The following is a 20,643-nucleotide window of genomic DNA, read 5'->3' as shown; positions in this document are numbered from 1 at the left end:
TGTGCTCCATGCTTTTAGAAATGTGCTGAAAAATCTTTGCCTTTCCTCATTTGACACAAAAATAATTACATTTCTCGCAAGCTCAGGAAGGCTCAAACTCAAATCCTGGAACTAGTTTCTGGGGACCATTAAAAAGAAAACAGACAGACACCATCGATCTGAGACAGGCTGCAGGCAGCCCTGTTGGGAGGCGGGGCCCAGACTACAGGGCCTTCAGGTGACCTCCCAGCCTGCTCCTCTGTGATCTCTACGACCACCATAATCCACCAGTTTATGAAACTGACGTAGACATCAGCCTAACAACACAGGGCTGGGGCAGGGCCATGACATTTCTCCTCGTAGACCTCTCCTGAGGATTTACTGGGTACACGGCACAACAATTTCATTAGCCAAATAGCTTTGGCGAGCCCAAAGAATGGGCTTTACCCATTCCATAGTCTCCCCTCAGCATAAATATGAAGACTCAGTCCCTGAATGGAGCGAGACGGCAGCAGACATATTTATTGCTGCTCAAACAGAACACCTCCAGACTCAAGCCCAGAGTGGGTGTTCAAGATTTCCAACATGACAACATCAGTCTGGGATATGGTATGTGGACATGGCCTGTACCCTGATCCAAAGAGGCCATACCATAGAGGTGATCACCCAGTTTGATAAGAGCAAGGAGACTGGGGTTGGGGTGCTCAAGGCAGCTGCCCTATAGCCCCACTCGGTATCTGTGGATAGATGAACTGGAAGCCACCCACTCCCCAGCTCCCTCATGCTCAGCTACATCCGCCTCATTCCTCTGGCATCCCCAGACCACTCTGCACTCTGGAGCCCCTGATATCCTGTTAACAAACTGCCTTCCATATTAGACCCAGATCCTCCCTGTGGAAATTACTCTCTCTATGGAATGTATGTGTAGGCAACATGGTTTACTAGATAGGCAGCTGCCCTAGAAGCTGGGAAGCCCCCAGGGAAGAGCTGCCTCTGCCATCTCTCAGCATCCCAAGCTAGAAATTGCAGAAGAGGTACCGGCCTGCACTGAGAGAAGGAGTTGTCTCACTGGGAGTTCTTTATACCATTAAATTTGCAGGTCCAGTCCCAAAAAGCCCAGAGACAAATGTGGTACGAAACTCCTAAGGTACAACTCCTAAGTCAGGAGCACCTGGGTTCAAGTGTGGTCTCTGACATATGGCTGGTACGGGTCAGAACCCTAGAGACAAGTCACTTAACCAATCAGGGCTCCACGGTTATGGGTTGTAGTGCAGGTACTGATCTACATCAGCGAAGGAAGCTTCCTCACTGGGAGTTCCCCTGAGGCCAAGTAAATCAAGGGGAACAGTACAAACCAGGAGATGTGTTAGCACAACCCAAGAAGACAGAAGCTCCCTGAGGGCAAGGCCCATTTCCTTTTGGTCTCTCTCCCCACCATCAAACACAGAACCTGGAATACAGGACAGGCCTCATAAGTGCTTGTGGCCACCAAGGGCCAAGAAAGGAAAAAGATGCAACGGGATCATTGGCTTAAGGTTTGGTGAAGGAGGAAGCTGAAATTACACTGGTATTTGCCCATTTTGCCCATTTTATGGCTTTAGAGCTGGCCAAGACTTTAGAAGCCATCTAGGCAATCATTCCCTTTTATAGATGAAGAAACTGTGGCTAAGAGGCTCACCCAGGATCACATGTAGTATCCTAGATCTAGAGCTGCAAAGGTCCTCAGAGGCCATTGTCCAATCTCCCTCAGTTTACAGAGGAGGAAACTGAGGCTCACAGAAAGGAAGTGACTTGCCCAAGGTCACATCAGTAAATGGAAGAGCTAGATTTTTAACCCAGAACCTTTGACACCAAATCCTGCCTTCTTTCGACTACATTATCTTGCTTCTCCATTACCTACTTCCCCCAAATCCTTAAAAGTCAGTTGTGGTGAATGTGTCCTGTATGTTCATCCTAAACTCTCTCTCTCCCTTCAAGCACCACTTTCTGTACAACATTAAACTTTTCTTGATTCCTCCTCTCTCCTGGCTACTAATGCCCTCCCTCTCTGGTTACTTTATATTTATCCTCTTAACATTTGAGGGTAGAAATTGTTGTTCAGTCATGTCTGACTCTTTGTGACTCCATTTTTCATTTTTTGGAGGGAGGAAGACCCTGCAGTAGTTTGCCATTTCCTTCTCCAGCTCATTTTACAAATGAGGAAACTGAGACAAACAGGGTGAAGTGACTTGCCCACAGTCACACAGCTAAGATCCTGGAGTGGTTTGCCATTTCCTTCTCTGACTCATTTTACAGATGAGGAAACTGAGGCAAATAGGGGGAAGTCATTTGCCCAGAGTCACACAACTAGAAGCTGTCTGAGGCTAGATTTGAACTCATGTCTTCCTGACTCCAGGCTGAGTGTTCAGCCAGCACCTGCTGGCTGCCCCTACCAAACACATAGTAGGTGCTTATAAATGTTTATTGACTGATCCATTGAATAGACTCTGAGGTCTTTGAAAGCAAGGACTGTTTCACTTTTGTCTCTGTATCTATCTTCAGTGCCTAGGACACAGTGGGTGCTTAATAAATAAATGCTTGATGACTGATTCACAGTGTGCAAGAGATACTCTCAGTACTTAGACCTCAGGTACCATTTCTTACCTGGAGACCCAGGAAGACCAGGTGGACCTGGTACCCCAGGGAATCCTTGCTCTCCTTTCTCTCCAGGCAAACCGGGGGAACCCAAATCCCCTTTCTCACCAGTCCCACGCCAAGGAATTACCTACAAAGGGGAATACAAAGCCTCATGAATGCCAAAGGATTCTTCCTTTGGGAGAAGAATAGAGATAAGATAGCATTAACAGAACAACTTCCAGCATGTTCTAAAGTTGCAGACACCCCTGGAGCAGCAGGATTTCCAGAAGGAACTTAAATATAAAATCATTAAATCCACTACCTGGATAGTGATTACTTTCTATATTACAATCATCCCATTTTTCAGCAGACCTAACCACCACCATCATTGTCAATGGGACTCTCCAGGCATTCTTTTCCTCACTGTTTTTTTCTACCATTCAGTTTCCAAAAATACCTTCCATCTTGTACATGCCCTAGCTGAGCCTCTCTGACTCCAAGCCATCCTCCATAAATAAGAAGAAATACTTCCCAAACACCAACCTCCATTGAGTCACTCTCTTGCTCAACAACAAGCCATGGCTCCCTACTGCTTACATTATCAAATGCAAATTCTTCGAATGTGATTCTGAGAGTCTAATCCTAAACCACATCTCCCATCCCAATTTCGATGATGTCCTTCATATATCAGAGAAACCTGACTTCCTTTAAGATCCAGTTCCAGCATCACCCTTTTTTATCCCTCCCAAATGATCTTGAATCTTCATATATATAGTCTCTTCATATTTATTCTGCATGCCTTTCTCTCTGTATATATTTGTCTCCTCTATTAGAATGGAAGTTGTTTCCAGCCTTGTAGATTAATGCTTCCTCCAGAGCACCCCACTATACATAACATGATGTTCCATATCCTCTGGATATTTTTCTTAAATGGAGGTGATGGAGTTGACAGAAGCTTCCAAGAAAATGGATGGGTATTACAGGGAGGAGAGTGTTTAGCCTTACCTAGTCCATCTCCAGTAATGGGAGAGATCTGAAGTTGAAACAACATAATACAGAGTATTGGGTACTATTAGCTCTGGCACTTGCTGTGTGGCCTTAGACAAGTCATTTTCCTTCTCTGGCCCCCAATTCCTACATCTGAGAAGGAAGGAATTAGGCTAGATAATCAAGCTTTGGAATTTCTAGTTTCTTAATTCTATAAAATGTTATTTGAGAAATGAAAGGAAGAACCTTGTTATTGGAAGTTTATTAGATCCTAGTGAACTATTCTCCCCAGCAGGGTCAGCCCTTCCTGGGTCCCATGGTACTAATAAAAGGGTTTCCTTGAAGGCGGGAAAAACCCTGATAGCCTAAGCTCCCTAACAAGGAGGGCAATCAGGCTGCTAAGAGGCCAATTCTGAGGACCTTAGGAGAAAGAACACTCTCCACATCAAGAGAAAGAACTGTGGGAGTAGAAGAAGAAGAAAGAAGAAAACATGTGATTTCTCACTTGTTTATGTGGGTAGATGATTGGGGGTTCTGGTTTTGAAAGAGAGCTCGATTGCAAAAATGAATGACATGAAAATAGGTTTTGAGTGACAATACATGTAAAAGCCAGGGGAATTGCTTGTCAACTCTGGGAGTGGGGAGGGAGACAAGAAGAATTATGCAATAATGGGGAAAAATTTTAAAATAAAATAAAATTCTAACTTATTGATTTTAAAAAGCCAATAGAATCCCCAGAAAAAAGAAAGAAAGAGAGGTTCAGAAAGGCTTCTAGCTTTGCCCAAGGTTACACTGGGAGTGAGGGACAAATGGAAGGCATCATGGTGGAAGTCAAAACAAAATTAGATTTGGAATCAGAGGATCCAAGTTCAAATCCTAGGTCTGTCCTTTACTACTACATGTGTCACTTAAACTCCCTGGATCTCAGTTTCTTTCTGTACAAAATGAAGATGGGTGGACTCAGTGGCCTCTGAGGAGCCTTCTAACTCTAGATCTAGGATCCTATTGTGACCCTAGGCAAGTCCCTCTCCCCTCAGATCTCAGTTCTCTCATCTGTAAAATGAGGGGAGTTAGACTCAATGACCTCTGAGTCCCCTTTCATCTCTAGACCAGGATCCAATGAGTGACCCTTGGCAGATCCCTTCTCCACTCTGGATCTGAGTTTCCCACTATGTGAAATGGAGAAGGAAGGTGGGAACAGGCCAGAAGGCCTTTGAGGGAGAGCCTTTCTGATTCTGCTGCTATCATCTCAGGAAAGGAATTCTGCATGAGCAAAATTCGACCGTGCAAGAGAAAGGAGGAAAATGGAAAGCTGCTCATAAAATGCCTTGAGTGTGGACCTGTCTTCTTTCTCTCCTTCAGGCATCCCTTTGCCTACAGATCCTCCCAGCCTGCTCGCCTGCTCACTGCCAAGCCAACCACTCTCTAGGCGAAGGGAGAGTCCCTCCTGGCAGGCAGGCTGCGTCCAGCCATGTTAGTGCAATGTCTGCATACATAACATAAGCTTTCATGCTTCCCTTCCCCTTGATGCTTCAATACACTCTCAGAGTTTAAAGTTTCACCAACTTTTGGCCAAATAAAGAACAACTAAAACCTACGCAATTAAATTTAACAAAGTCAGAAATGCATTGGGGAATGTCAATTTCACAGTGAAAATCCCTAAATCCCACAATTAGCCTTTCACGGAACCATTTTCTACATTTGTTACTAAGGGCGCCCAGAAAGCACACACTCGAGCTGGGGAGGTCTGAAATCAGGCAATTACAAATTGAGAAAACCTATTAGGACTAAATCCATCTTTCCTTGGGGCCCTCCAGGGGAAGGGCGGGAGCCTGGCTGGCCCCTTTGTAAGCAGCTCTGGCACCACCTGCTGGCCATCGGAGAAACGGCCTGGCCAATTACCAAAGACCCAGGGAACACAAGAGCTGCTGTAATTCTGCATTTGTACCATGGAAAAGTTCGACAAAGAAAGCACATCACAGGGCTCTGCGAGGATTAGGCTGCTGCTAAAACATCCACAGAAAGCCCATCGCAATTATTTTTCATGGGGGCCTCCTGGGAGGCCCTTGAGATTTGACTTTCTTTCCACTGTATAGGCTAGCCCTCTTCCCTGAGGGCCAGGAAGCACCCTGAGGAGACTCGAATCCGAGCACCTAGCCTGCAATCTGACACACAGTAGGTCCTACACTGTCACCTCTAGACCCCTTGCCAGATCGCCATCCATCTCCCTTCAGACAAAATCAGCTCTGGGATGGCAGCTACTGGATTGTTTTCCCTTTACCAGTTCCCAGAGTGGGGCCCATCAACCAAGGAAATGCTTGGAGGGTGAATAGGGCTGTCTTTGATACAAGGAGACTGGGCAGGCGGGTCCCCGAGGGAGGGAGGGAGGGAGGGAGGGAGGGAGTGCTCAAAAAACGGAAAACTTAATAAAAGGAGGGGGAAATGCCATAACTTACAAGTCCAGGAGGGCCAGTGGGGCCAACATCACCTTTCTGACCCTGTTAATAAAATTTAAAAGCAGGTTACTGAAAGGCATATGAAAGCTTGTTCAGAGAGGAAAGAAGGAAGGAAGGAGGGAGAGGGAGAAAGAAAGAAATAGAAAGGATGGAGAAGAAAGAGGAAACAAAAGGAAGGAAGGAAGGAAGGAAGGAAGGAAGGAAGGAAGGAAGGAAGGAAGGAAGGAAGGAAGGAAGGAAGGAAGGAAGGAAGGAAGGAAGGAAGGAAGGAAGGAAGGAAGGGAGGGATGGAAGGAAGGAAGGAAGGAAGGAAGGGAGGGACGGAAGGAAGGAAGGAAGGAAGGAAGGAAGGAAGGAAGGAAGGAAGGAAGGAAGGAAGGAAGGAAGGAAGGAAGGAAGGAAGGGAGGGAGGGAGGGAGGGAGGGAGGGAGGAAGGAAGGAAGGAAGGAAGGAAGGAAGGAAGGAAGGGAGGGAGGGAGGGAGGAAGGAAGGAAGGCTTTTTTATAAAGAGTCAAGAGCCTGAATAAGCTACCAATAAAAAAGGAACCCTGGAATCATGGAAAGGGCTTGTAATCTGGGGGCTGCAGCCTGGAGAACCTGATCAAAGACTAATTGGGGCCCATTTCCTCTTCATTTGCAAAATGACAGACCTGGATGTAAAGACTGCTAAGGGCCCCCAGTTCAGACACTCTAGAATGTTAAAGGAGCCGAATGCTCAAAAACTGTCTGTATTCTAGAAAAAGGAAGGCAAATCTGGGTGTTTCCCAGGCCAGGTCCTACAGGTAAAATTTAATGGCATCCCATAACTTTTTCAGGAAGGGGGTGAGGAGGGCCCCAGATGTGCTGTTTAGACAAAAGACAGAGACTGAAGCCCAGCACGATGATCACAGCACCACCGTCAACGGCGGCCAATAATCCATGACGGTTTTGTTTGGCTCAGCCCTTAGACGCTGCAGTGAGGAATTAAGATGGTCACAGCCTGGCGAGACAAAGGCCTCATACCGCCATGCAGCAATCTGCAGCAGCATCACGGAACAGAGTCCTGAAATCTTATTCCACAGGCCAACACCCTTCTTCTTATACAGACAGCTGAACTCATTTCTCTTGCCTGGCATCAGACTCAGAGCCACCAGCAGACATTTTATGGTCTCTTACAACTGGGGTATTTTTATGCTGTTTATATTCTTTCTCTTTTTTAGAAAGATCTTAGTTTCAATGTTTTGTTTTGTTTTTATGTCACCTCCAGTGCTGACTATATTCCTCTTCCCCCTCTCACCCCCCCATAAAAAGAAAGAAAGAAAAAAGAAAGACAGAAAGAAAGAAAGACAGAAAGAAAGACAGAAAGACAGAAAGAAAGACAGAAAGACATACAGAAAGAAAGAAAGGAAGGAAGGAAGGAAGACAGAAAGAAAGAAAGAAAGAAAGAAAGAAAGAAAGAAAGAAAGAAAGAAAGAAAGAAAGAAGAAGGAAGGAAGGAAGGAAGGAAGGAAGGAAGGAAGGAAGGAAGGAAGGAAGGAAGGAAGGAAGAAAGAAAGAAAGAAAGAAAGAAAGAAAGAAAGAAAGAAAGAAAGAAAGAAAGAAAGAAAGAAAGAAAGAAAGAAAGAAAGAAAGAAAGAAAGAAAGAAAGAAAGGAAGGAAGGAAGGAAGGAAGGAAGGAAGGAAGGAAGGAAGGAAGGAAGGAAGAAAGAAAGAAAGAAAGAAAGAAAGAAAGAAAGAAAGAAAGAAAGAAAGAAAGAAAGAAAGAAAGACAGAAAGACAGACAGAAAGAAAGACAGACAGAAAGAAAGAAAAACAGACAGAAAGAAAGACAGAAAGACAGACAGAAAGAAAGAAAGAAAGACAGGCAGAAAGACAGAAAGACAGACAGAAAGACAGACAGAAAGAAAGACAGAAAGAAAGACAGAAAGAAAGACAGAAAGAAAGAAAGAAAGAAAGAAAGAAAGAAAAGAAAGAAAGAGAAAGAAAGAAAGAAAGAAAGGAAAGAAGAAAGAAAGAAAGAAGAAAGAAAGAAAGAAAGAAAGAAAGAAAGAAAGAAAGAAAGAAAGAAAGAAAGAAAGGATTTTTAAAAAAAGGCAAAAACAAGCAGTTCAGCAAAACCAATCAATACATCACAGGAGGCAAGCTAGCACAGTGCTGGCCCTGGAGTCAGGCTGACATCCTGTCTCTGCCACTTACTAGCTCTGTGACTTGGGCTAAGTCTCTTTTCTTCCCCAGAGCCTCAGTTTCCTCATCTTTAAAATGAGGGGGCTGGGCTCAATAACCTCCAAGGTCCTTTCCAGCTCTAGATTTTTATAAGCCAATGAGTAAAAGAAATGGGTTCAAATCCCACCATCAATACTGACTACTTTGTGTGAGCTTGGCCAAATCCCTTTTGAGAATTACAGAATTTGAGAGCTGGAAGAGACCTCAGCAGCCCAGACAAGGAAAAATCTCTTTCTGCAACATACTCAACAAGTGGTCATCCAGCCTCCACCTGAAGACCTCCAAAGAAAAGGAATCTACCACCTCCCTGGGCCTCAGTTTCCCCATCCATGAAATGAGAGAGTTGGATTTGATGGCCTCTGAGGCCCCTTCCAGCTCTGGACCTAGGAGCCTACGAATCAGAGGACATGGGTTCAGATCTAACCTTTGAGAGAGACCTGCTACTTGTGTGACCTTGCCAAATCCCTTCTCCTCTCTGGAGGGCTTTAGTATCCTCTTCTGGAAAATGGGAAGGGAGATCTGCTAAAGTCCACATGGGGCCTATTATTTTCTGACCAACCACATCCAATAGTATATGTAAAATCTTTCACACACATGCATTTTCTCCACTTCTCTCCAGGGTCAGCCTTTGTCATAATTCCATTTTCTGGTTGCTCTTTGGCTCCGTATAGGGAACTCTGAGAGGAGGAAAATCCCTTTTCCTATGATGACGGTCACCTGCTCAGCAACTGAGAGTTTTAGACAATTGCCCTGGGCACTGAGGGATTATTTCCCCAGGAGCAACCAGTTAGCAAGTCTGAGAGGCAAGACTTGAACCCGGGTTTGCCTGACTCTGCCTGATTCTCTGTCTAGTTCTAGTTTTACCTTTCTTTGCATCTCCAGCACTTACCAGAGTCCCTTTCACACTCTAAGCAATCGGTCGATACCGGGCGACTGATCTTTTGTCTCTCAATCTTGTCTCTCAATGTCTATAGAATCCCTTAGTCAAACTGAGGCTTCCAAAGGAAACATGGGAGCATTTGCAAAGAATTAGTGCTGGACTGCAAAGGACCATCTGATGGGGATGGCCGATTTACCAGTGGGACAGAGATGCTCTTATTCCCAAACCAGGCCGGCTCTACTGAAATCACCGAGTCCCCATTCTGGTGGGCCATGCCCAACACCTACTGAATCATTCCTTCTGTGTTGAAATCAAAATTAGCATTTTGCCCTTTCTGCATGAAGGGAGTAGAAGGGAACTCACAGAATCAGGGGATTAGAGGATCTTCACTCTGGAGCTACAAGGGCCCTCAGAGACCAGCTCCTCTAGCTCCCCCATTTTGCAAAGGGGGAAATTGAGGCCCAGAGCCATCAAGTACTTACCCAAAGTCACAGAGATAGTAAAAGGCAGAGAGAGGATTTGAACCCAAGTCCCCCCAAGGCCAAGCCATTGCTCTGGCCATTGAACCACATAATCAAACTCCTTGGATCGTTCCCCATTTTGAATTTACTCAAATGCGAAGACCAAGATTAGATTGATTAAGAAGAATCATAGCTTGATGCCCAGTGTTTACCTTTTCTCCAGCCCTTCCAGGTTTACCAGGACTCCCAGGATCACCAGGCATGCCCTTGAAGACAAAAGTGGGCATCCTTAGAAACATGAAGATAAGGCAAGACATCATTATTTAGTCTAAGCTACAGCTACCATGGTAACGCTGAGCCAAGGCTTTCCTCTTCCTGTGCCCTTGCTGTCTAGTGTCTCATTGTGGTCAGTAGTCATCACCTTCTCTCAGTCCTATGGGATGCCCTGATACAGACTTGCCCAGGATCAGCTAGGACTGGGAGTGGGATTCAATAGTGAAGTCTGCCACCACACTAACCCTCAGTAGTAAACTCTGCCTCACCCCTCTCTTCTCTATTGTTCCCTTGGGAGCTCTTCTCTATTGGTGGACCCCCTTTATCCTAGATCTCTTCCCCTGACATTCCTGTGATCTTCTAGTGCTCACCAAAACCCAGTTTTCTCCTGAAGACACCACATGGTAGGAGACAGCATGGGTATGGTGGAGAGGGCACTGGACTTGGAGCCAGGAAGACCTGAGTTCAAATCCCACCCCTGATATTTATTGTGACCACAGGCAAGAAACTTAACCTTCCTAAGCCTCAGTTTTCCCCTTTGTAAATGAGGGGGTTGGACTTAGTAGCCTCTGAGGACCTTACATGCCAACTCTTGGGCCTATCCCTTCCCAAGGCAAGCTGTTCCTTCCTTGTCTCCTGCTTCCTGACCAGGGCCAGGGGAAGGAACTTGATGCAGACTCGTCCTCAGCCACCACCTTCCTCCTTTCAAGCTCTCCCGATCCTTCACAAACCCTCCATTGCTGCTATCTGCAAAGCTCTGTGTCTGGCTCTTTCTCTCTGTCTGTCTGTCTGTCTGTCTGTCTGAATCTCTCCTCCCACCCCTGAGGCCCAAACGGGTTTAGAACCTGGATGCTTGTCCGAGAAATCTCTCTCCCAGCCTCTCACCCCTTCACACAACATGGCCTCCTGATTCATCAGCGCCTTCCTCTGTGGATTCTACCTTAACCATCCCTCTGAAGCAGGCAATTACACATCGAGAAAACCCATTAGGACTAAGCCCCCCTTTTCTTGCACCATACAGGGGAAGGGTGGGGAGCCTGGCCCTGGAAGTAGCTCTGACGCCACCTGCTGCCCGTTGGAGAAACGACCTAGCTGCTCACCAAAGACCCAGGGAAAGGCGACACTGCAGTAATTCTGCATCTGTGCCATGGAAAATGTATACAAAGAAAGCAAATCACCGGGCCTGCCCTGGTATCGGAGCTCATTAAAAGATTACTCCAAGGACTGCGTTTCACTCCGGACTCGGGATGCATTTTTCACATGGCCCCTGAGTGTTGGAAGATGGTTGGGGATGTGCAGAAATTCTGTAAGGAGCCTGGGCGGGGTGCAGTGGACAGGGAGGAGAGCTCCAAGAAAGGAGGAGACAAATAAACCTCTACCCTGCCCACCCTGCTCCCTCTACCTGCCCCGTCCTACCCCACCTCCCGACTCCCATGCCAAACCGGCTACTCACTCGAATGCCCGGGAGGCCACCGTCTCCATCTCTGCCTGCCTTACCCTTCATCACACAAAGAGATTTTGAGAAAAAAAGGAATGATGACTTTGTTAGAAGACAAATATGCAACTGGAAGCTCCCATCCTCACCCCACCTTGGGTCTGATACTGCAAACATCTTTAGACCTGGATGAAGCACATTCAAACAGCTGTCTTAAGCTGAAAAGAAAATGGATTGGCACCAGCCCATCAATGCCAACTTAAGTTCATGATACTCACCTTCTGGCCTGGCTCTCCTTGTCGGCCCTTCTCACCCTTCTCACCACCAGGACGACCCTGAAGGCACACACACACACACACACACACACACAACTGATTCACATTTGGCCAACAGACAAATGTCCGTTTTCCCCCAGATTAAAAGCAAAGCATTGCTGGTCACTTACAGGAGGCCCATGGAGCCCAGGAGGTCCAGGTGAGCCTTGGTCACCAGGAACACCCTATCAAAGAGAGAAAAAGAGAAATGGTTTATGAGGGACAGGCACTGAGTCCACCCACTAGTCCCAATTCCTTCAGCTAGCTTGCTGGGGGACCAGTTAGCATCTTGCTCAGTGTTGGCAAACCTTTTAGAGATTGCATGCCCAAACTTCACCTTCATACAGCCTGTGAGCCCCTCAAATTACCCCAGACATTGGTGGGAGGACATGTTTGCATTGGGCTGCTGGGCAAAGAGGTGGGGCATGTGAAAATTGTCCCCAGGTGTGGTGAAGAGGGGGAAGGGAGCAACTCCCTCCGTGCCACCAGGGCACATATGCCACATCTTCGCCAACAAGGATCTAGCTAGTCAAAAATCATCAAGCAAGATAATGCGATGGGACCAAAGCCAGAGAGTTGGAAGGTATCCTGGAAGATATCACATTATCAAATCCTCTCTTTTTAGAGAGGAGATAGAGGCCCAAGGAGAATAAATGACTTACCCAAGGTCATACAAAGAATTATAAATCTAGAGCTGGAAGGAACCAGAGGCCACCAAGTCCCCCACCGATTTTATAACAACAAACATCCATTAAGCATTTACCACATGGCAGACACTCTGCTAAAGCAGCAGATATACAAAGAAATACAAAAACATTCTTTTTCTTCAAAGACCTTACATTCTAATGGGGGTGAACACAAGCAAGCAACTAGGTGCACAAAAGATAGATATCAAGTAAGTGAGAGGTCATCTCAGAGGGGGAGGAGCCCTGGCAGGAAATTTAAGAAAGTGTAGGAAAGGGCCAAGTTATGAAGGGCTTTAATAGTCCAGCAAAGGAGGAAACAACTAAAAGAAGGTTAAGTGCCTTGCTTCTTATACATAGTATTAGAAATCTAGGTGACTCAAGGAGAGATCCTGGGTTCAAATCTGGCCTCAGATACTTCCTAGCTGGGTGACCCTGGGCAAGTCACTTCATTCTCATTGCCTAGCCCTTCTGTCTTGAAACTGGTACTTAGTAGAGATTCTAAGATGGAAGTTAAGGGTTTTTTAAAAAAGAAATTTAGAACCAAAAGGGATCACAGTTCCTCTATTTTTACAGAAAAGGAAACTGAGGCTAAGAGAGATTAAGTGATCAGCCCAAAGTCAGAAAGCTAGTAAATAAGGCAAGATTTGAACTGAGGTCCTCTTGATTCCATGATGCTTTTAAAGTTACTACTTTGGACAATATAGATATAAACTATGTCTCTAAGTATATAAAAAGACTTTCAAAAGGAGGCAACTAGACTGAAGACTGGCTCCTAAGGCTGGATTGTTGTATGAGTCTCACGCGTACATATATGGAAGGGTCCTTGGAGGCCATCTAGCCCAATCCTTACCTGAAAACAACTCCCATTGGACAAGCTGATCATGGAGCCTTTGCCTGAAGGCCTCTAGTGAGGGGGAAACCTGCCACCTTTCAAAGCAGCCCACTCCACTTTAGGATAGCTTGGTATTTGTATGCAGCCTCAATTTACCTCATTATATCTCCCCCCTACCCTGATACTGCTGGTTTGGACCTCTGGGACCAAGAAGAACAGGGCTGACCCTTCCTCCCCTTCAGGTAAAGATAGTTCTTCTGTAATTTCTCCAGGTCAAATAGCCCTACCAAGCTACTTGAACTAAACCTAATGTGACATGAACTCAAGGACCTTCACTGTGATCAGCATCCTTATCAATGTCCCTCTTAAACCTTTGGATACATGAATCATGTTCTTTCCCTCCCCTCCTCGCACCCCACCCCAATGAGCCAACGAGCAATTCCACTGGGTTTTACATGTGTCATTGTTCAGGATCCATTTCCATATTATTGATATTTGCACTAGAGTGATCCTTTAGAGTCTATATCCCCAATCATATCCCCATCAACTCATGTGATCAAGCAGTTGTTTTTCTTCTGCGTTTCTACTCTCACAGTTCTTTCTCTGACATCCCTCATCTTCTGCTTATGATACTGTTTTTTTTTTAATTCAAGTGAAATTTACCCCTAGTATTCAAATTTAGCCCTATTAAATTTTATCTTCTTGGACTTGACCCCAAAATTCAAATCTCTTTGAATCCTGCCTCTGACATCTAATGCGTTAGATATTGTATCACCTATAAATTGCCACATCTGTGCTTTTCTCTGAGGCAAGGATAAGAATCTTAAGTAGCACAGACTCCTGAAGCACTCCACTAAAGACCATCCAGATCCCAAATGACAGCTCAGCAGTCACTTAGGCCAACTCTTCAACTCTGAGGATGGCATTCAGCTAGGCCTGGTGACTTGGGGCCATGAAAAGGGGCTAAGGGCTCACTCATTATCTTCTCATTATCTTCCCCATAAACCACACTTTTGCCATTCTTTCCAATCAATAACTACATATTGAAGACCTGCCCTGTGTCTGGGACTGTGCTAAGAACTGGGGAGTACAAAAAGAAGTCAAAGACAGTCCTTGCCCTCAGGGAGCTTACAGTCTAACAGGGGAACACACCATACAAATGGATATACACATATAAGCTAGAGACAGGATAAATGGGAAATAATGAACAGAGGGAAGGTGCTGGAATAAAGAGGGGTTGGAAAAGACTTCCAAAGGAGATGGGATTTCAGATGAGGCTTAAAGGATCATTCTTTGAGAAAATAGAAGCAAGAGAGGAATTGAGCAGTTCTACTCTTCTTCCCTCAGTGATTAAGAAGTGGGTCCTACATCTGCTTTTAGCATCTCCTAAGTCCCACTTTAGTTGTTCAAACCTAGCTTGCCAAACCAGCCTCAACTCATTCTTAGCTTTTGGTCTTCCCAACACTAGACTTAAAGGACCAAGCCAGGCTTTCCCCATCTCTACTGCTGTCATTCAAACACTAATCAATACATCCCTTGTTTGGTGTTAGCTGGAGACAAAAAAATGTAAAAATCAAGAATATTATCAAACATTCATTCAACAAACACCGACTAAGCAGTCTGTTGTTGTTCAGTCATTTCAGTCATATCTGACGCTTCCTGACCCCATCTGGGGTTTTCTTGACAGACTGAAATGATATAGAGAAGCCATTTCCTTCTCCAGTCTGTTTTACAGATGACAAAACTGAGGCAAACAGGGTGAAGTGGCTTGCCCAGGATAATACAGTAAACAAATGTCTGAGGCCAAACTTGAAATCAGAAAGATGAGTCTTTCCAATTCCAGGTCTGACACTTTATCCACTGTTCTCATAAAGCCTGATCTCCTAGGGAGACATGGCCTGCAGCTTTATGAAGCAAGCACCTACTATGGGCCCAGCAGCAGGTTCGAAAGACAGCAGATCTAAATGAATGCTGGCTAAGTCCATAAGAAAAGGGCAAAGGCCTCATGGGGGAAATGGGGCTGGTCCTTCATTCTCCCTATCTCAAATGGATCCTTTGGTACATGAAGGGGAAATGTATGAATGCTATTGTGATGTGCTCAGTCTCTCAAACTCCTTATTTAGGCAGGCTTTTGTGGGCTCCATGGAAGAGGGGGCATGTTTCTACTGACGTCTTTACCTCCTTATCCTCATGTGCTAATCACTGGCCAAGTCTTATCATTTCTACCTCGGTGACATCTCCTGAATACACCTCCTTCTCTCTTCTGACACAACCCCAACCCTGCTACAGGCTCTCATTACTTCCTGCCTAGACCACTGCAATAGCTGCTGGGGAGTGTTCCTGCCTCAATCTCTCCCCACACCAATCCATCCAAAAAAGGAAGCTTTTCCCTCCATGTGCTTACAGTCTAATGGGGGATTTTCCCAAACCCCAAGTCTGTTCATATCATTCCCTTACTCAGTAAACTCCAGTGGCTCTCTATCACCTCCAGAATCAAATATAAAACCCTCTGTTTCACTTGTAAATCCCTTTAAATAGTGCTCCTTTCCTCCCTTTCCAGTTTTCTTACACGTCAATGCTCTCCAAATTACTCTACAATTCAGGAAACCTGGCCTCCTTTCTATTCCCTCATGCCACTCCATCTACCTATCTATATCTATATCTATATCTATATCTATATCTATATCTATATCTACATATAACTTGCTTTGTATTTCTTTGTATGTTGCCTTCCCCATTGGATTGTAAGCTCCTTAAGATCAGGGACTGTCTTTTGCCTCTTTTTGTATCCTTAGCATTTAGCACAGTGCCTGGTACATAGTTGTGTTTAATGAATTGGAAACCAAGGGGTTGTCCATCAGTTGGAAAACGGCTAAACAAGTTGTGGTATATGGTTGTAATAGAATACTATTGCACCATAAGGAATGATGATCAGGATGAGTTCAGAAAAACCTGGGAAGACTTCTATGAACTAATGCAAAGTGAAGTGAGCAGAACCAAGAAAACACTGTATACAGTAACAGAACTATTATATGATGACCAACCATGAAGGATTAAACCATTATCAGCAAAGGAAGTGTCCGAGATAACTCCAAGGGACTAATGATGAAAATGCTATCCACAGCTAGGGAAGGAATAGTTGGAGTATTGAGTACAGATCAAAGTAAACCATCTTCCACTCTACCTCCATCATGAATTTTTTATTGTATGTGTGATATGTATCTTCTATCACAACATGAGCCTTATGGAAATATGTTTTGCATTAAAAGCATGGGTATAACCTCTATCAGACGATTTGTTGCTGAGGAGGAGGAGAAGGGGAAAATTTAAATTCCAAAATGTCAGAAAACAATTGTCAAAAAATATTTCTACGTGTAGCTGAAAAAATAAAAAATAATTTAAAAAATTTAAATTTTTCTAAAAACAAACAAATAAATGCTCTTTGACTAAATGATAACTGATATCCTCCTCCAATGCCTGAACCCAGTGGCAGATTTTGTTGGTGTGCTGAGGTCTAGTCTAGCTAGGCTTGGAGATACTCAATACTAGGTCAGCTACAAGGGGAAAAGATTTGGGGTCATATATTCTAAGACCTCTTCCACTCAGATTGTGTAGAAATCATGACCTGATCCAATCGAGAATGTAACCATAGATGTTAGCCATCACTCATAAGGCTTTAATTATCTAAGAGGTATGGACAAAAGTATTAGACTTGGAATCAGGAAGTCTCAGATAATGGGGTATCTAGATGGTTCAGTGGGTAGAGCACCAGGCCTGGAGAGAGGAGGTCCAGGGTTCAAATTTGGCCTCAAGACACTTCCTAGCAGTATGACCCTGGGCAAGTCACTTAACCCCTACTGCCTAGCCCTTACCATTCTTCTGTCTTGGAACCAATACTAAATATGAATTCTAAGACAGAAGATAAGGGTTTTTTTTTTAAAAGGCTCAGATTCAAATCCTATCTCTGATACTTATACTAACCTCTTTGATAAAAGTATCTGAGACAGGACTTGACCAAGTCACTTAACCGCTTTGGACTATGTCTGTAAATTGAAAAAGTGGACTAGACTAGATGATTGGGGAGGACCCTTTGAGCTCAAGATCTATGATCCTATGCATTACCTTGGCCTCTGAGGGCCCTTTTAGCTCTAGATATAGGATCTTACGTGTGATGTTGAGCAAGTCCTTCATCTTTTCTGGGCCTCAGTTTCCTCCTCTATAAAATGAAGATGGCCTATGAGGTCTCTTCCATTTTCCAGCTCTTGGGATTCTTTTGTAAATAATATTCATATATAAACATATAGGAAGTCTCATTTACAGCAGTAAGATGACACCCCCTTTGGTTACCTTGACCCCCATATATCACCTGATCTCCTTTCAGTAGCTCTGTATCATTTGATCCTTTCAGTTCTCCAAGCTGTCCCGGGGGTCCAGGTGGGCCCTGCAGCCCTTGCTCACCCTAGTTTCCCCAAAAGAGAACAAAATATTGAGGTCACCCTGTATGGCCCAGGTGATGAGACATGTAAACCAAGGAGGATGAGAGAAATAAGGGGGGAGGGAATGGAGGCAAACAGTCAGAAAGTTCCAAGAGAGAGAAGGCTTACCTTTTCACCTTTGGGTCCCTGGAAATTCAAGCCCATATTCCCCTGAAATGAACATTTTCAGATAATAACTCTTGAGTATCGACAACTACAAAATAGTCTGAAAGAACTCAAAATACTATAAAGAAAACAGAAATTACCTTTGGTCCTTGAATGCCTGGTGGCCCAGGCGGCCCCTGTGAGTTAAATCAAGGAATAAAAGGAAAAATAAGTTCTATTTATTTTTAAAATCAAAACATCCTTTGAAAGCAAAACATCTTTGGGGTAAAATGGGTTCTACCAGTCCTAGACTCCTAGGCATTTTGGCATCCAGCTTCTGGTCAAAATCTCACCAGCAGGCCCAGACCACATGCTGGAGGGCAAGGGAAAGACTATCTACTGGGAGAGGTCAAGCACCCAGGGATTTCTGGGGATGACACTATCATTCAAGGACGTTAAAGGAAAATCTTGTCACATTCAAATGTATTGTCATTGTGCTGGACACTGGGGCAATAGAGACAAAACATTTCCTTTGGCAAAAAGACCCAATTTGCTTCTTTAAAAAAAAAAAGATCTTTTCCTTCTCTCTTAGAACTGATACCAAGCATTGGTTCCAAGGCAGACGAGCGGTAAGGATCAGGCAATGGAGGTTAAGTGACTTGCTCAGGGTCACATAGCTAGGAAGTATCTGAGGCAAGATTTGAATCCAGGACTGCCCAACTCCAGGCCTGGCCCTCTATCCACTGTGCCACTTAGCTGCTCAAAAAGTTGTTTCATGTTTTTTCACCCCGAATTGGCTTTCTTTAAGAATGTATTTGGGTTGGTAAAATTCATGGGACAAGATAAAAGGGAGGCTGGATTGGCACTGCCTACCTTGCCCTGATGGACCTATTTATACATCTCTTTGGATGGTTTATGTAATTTCTGAGGTTCTGTCACAGGGGCCATCAGAAAGCCATAATGGGTCAAATCAGTAGGCACAGAGGGCAGGTAGAGTGAAGAAAGGAAGAATGAGGTCTCAAACCCAGGCCATCTTCACTGGTCAGAGTCAGAGCACCCTGAAGGAGAATCTACCATCTAATCTGGCCCCCTGCCTTGATGAAGGCCTCTAGCTCTGACAGAGAGGGGTCTGTTCTCTTCTGAAAATTCTCCAGAGAACTGTTAACTATTTTAATATTTACTCTTACTTCCAATGTTAAAAAGTTCCAGTTGGAGAGATAGGGAGAGGAACTAGGCCCATGTTCCATTGGCACAGGGAACCCCAAGGTGAAGAAACTTCTATCAAGGAGGGTGGGGGCCTTCTCTGCAACTTAGAAACTTCCAGAATTACCTTGAGCCTGGAGAAGGGAGATGAAATTTACCAGGATCATTGAGCCAAAAGGGTCAGATGCTGGGCTCGAACCACATGGACAGGGCAACAAAATGAATCAATCGGTACTTATTCAAGGCCTGACTCTGGAATCAGAAGACCTAGCTTACAGTCCCATCACAGTCATCTATTATCTGTGTGATCTTGGATAATTCCCTTCCCCTCTCCAGGCCTCAGTTACCCCTTCTGTAAAATAAAGAAGCAGGAATAGCTGGTCTCTGAGGTCCCTTCCAGTTCTAGTTTTAGAATCCAATGATCCATCTTCAAGGTAGGCCCAAGGGTGAATCAAATCTTAAAATGAAATCATCCTTGCTCTTGCCCAGCTTATGGCCTACAATATGTCAATTAGAGCCAACGGTCTGATCGTATCGCTATTGTCTGGAACAGAAGATGCCCAATAAATGCCCCCCTTGATGACTGACTGACTGACTGACTGACTGACTGGTTGGCAAACTGGTTGAAGAGAGTAAAATGGGAAACTGTCAACCACTTCACTTTCCGCCTTCACCCTGGATGAGTGGCGAGAAGAAATCACCCTATCTCCCACTGGATGAGTTGCCTCCTGGAAGGTGCTCACAGATGACATGTCTGCTGAAAGGCAAGGCAAGGCAAGGCCTGGGATCCAAGATCCACTGGAAAGCTTACCATCCAACCTGGCATGCCAGGGGAACCAAGGGGCCCTGGGTTTCCTGTTGCACCAGCTGGACCCTGTCAAAAAGAGGAAAGCATCAGAGGGAGGAGAAACAAGTCACCCAATCACCAGAGCTCTCCGCTAGAGAGCCTAGCATGATTCTAGGTACTCAAGTACCACATTTTTAAAAGTATTAAGCATCCCGGTGGTGGCATGAAATCTAAGATGTGGCAGCTAGAGGACAAAGGGAGGGGGATGGGTCATCAACGTGGGCCAATGGTGGCAGTGGAGCCAGGCTTGTTTGAGGTGTTGGGGAATTCTGCTGAGCTGGTTTTGTGTTCTTTTTCATAAAGGGAATGTAGGTGGTCCCCAAAACCCATCAATAATAATCTGTAAAATAAATTGTGAAGGAGAAAAAAGGGGTCCAAGGTGAGTGGGGGAAACAGGAACAAAAGGGAAGAGGGAAGGCTAAGATGATTAAAGGAATGGGTTCAATGGCCAAAAGGGACAAGAAGAAGGGGTGATGCCAGGAATGAGGCAGTAAAGGAGTCAAACTAAGAGAAGAACATCCTGGGGGAAAAATTCTCACTCTTGAGAAAGGTCTTAACATTTTTGAGGAAGGTCCTAATAGAGGGTTAGCAGAAAGAATACCTGCCTGTGCCTCATTTTCCCCTTCTGTAAAATGAGCCTCTGAAGTCCCTTCCTGCCCTAGATCTAGGAGCCTTGATCTAGAGCCTAGATCTGTGGCCTTGGGCTAGTCCCTTCCCCCTCCCTGGGCTTCAGCTTCCCTTTCTATAAAATGATCTTCTGAGATCCCTTCCTGCCCTACATCTAGGTTCCTATGTGTGACCTTGAACCAGCCGGTCCTCCCGGTACCTCTGTAAAACGAGGAGATTGGACTCTATGGCCTCTGAGCCCCCCCCCCCCCATTCTAAATTAAGA

At 44.9% G+C, this 20,643-nt stretch overlaps 1 protein-coding gene across 1 annotated transcript in view; it reads right to left on the bottom strand.

Moving 5' to 3' along the window:
- Positions 1 to 20,643, bottom strand: part of COL4A6 (collagen type IV alpha 6 chain) — a 216,767-nt gene that overhangs the window by 127,930 nt on the left and 68,194 nt on the right. Inside the window, exons 10-19 of the mRNA XM_056809860.1 lie at positions 19,716 to 19,778; positions 17,863 to 17,898; positions 17,726 to 17,767; positions 17,488 to 17,580; positions 11,735 to 11,788; positions 11,568 to 11,624; positions 11,308 to 11,352; positions 9,794 to 9,847; positions 6,039 to 6,080; positions 2,623 to 2,743 (exon numbers count right to left, since the gene is read on the bottom strand). Of these exons, the coding sequence (XP_056665838.1) occupies positions 2,623 to 2,743; positions 6,039 to 6,080; positions 9,794 to 9,847; positions 11,308 to 11,352; positions 11,568 to 11,624; positions 11,735 to 11,788; positions 17,488 to 17,580; positions 17,726 to 17,767; positions 17,863 to 17,898; positions 19,716 to 19,778 (607 nt within the window). The remainder of the gene's footprint in view (positions 1 to 2,622; positions 2,744 to 6,038; positions 6,081 to 9,793; positions 9,848 to 11,307; positions 11,353 to 11,567; positions 11,625 to 11,734; positions 11,789 to 17,487; positions 17,581 to 17,725; positions 17,768 to 17,862; positions 17,899 to 19,715; positions 19,779 to 20,643) is intronic.

The sequence above is a fragment of the Monodelphis domestica genome, chromosome X, assembly GCF_027887165.1.
Source record: "Monodelphis domestica isolate mMonDom1 chromosome X, mMonDom1.pri, whole genome shotgun sequence".
NCBI lineage: Eukaryota > Metazoa > Chordata > Mammalia > Didelphimorphia > Didelphidae > Monodelphis > Monodelphis domestica.
Note: the sequence above shows the minus strand (reverse complement) of the source record. Positions and strands in the feature narration are given on the sequence as shown.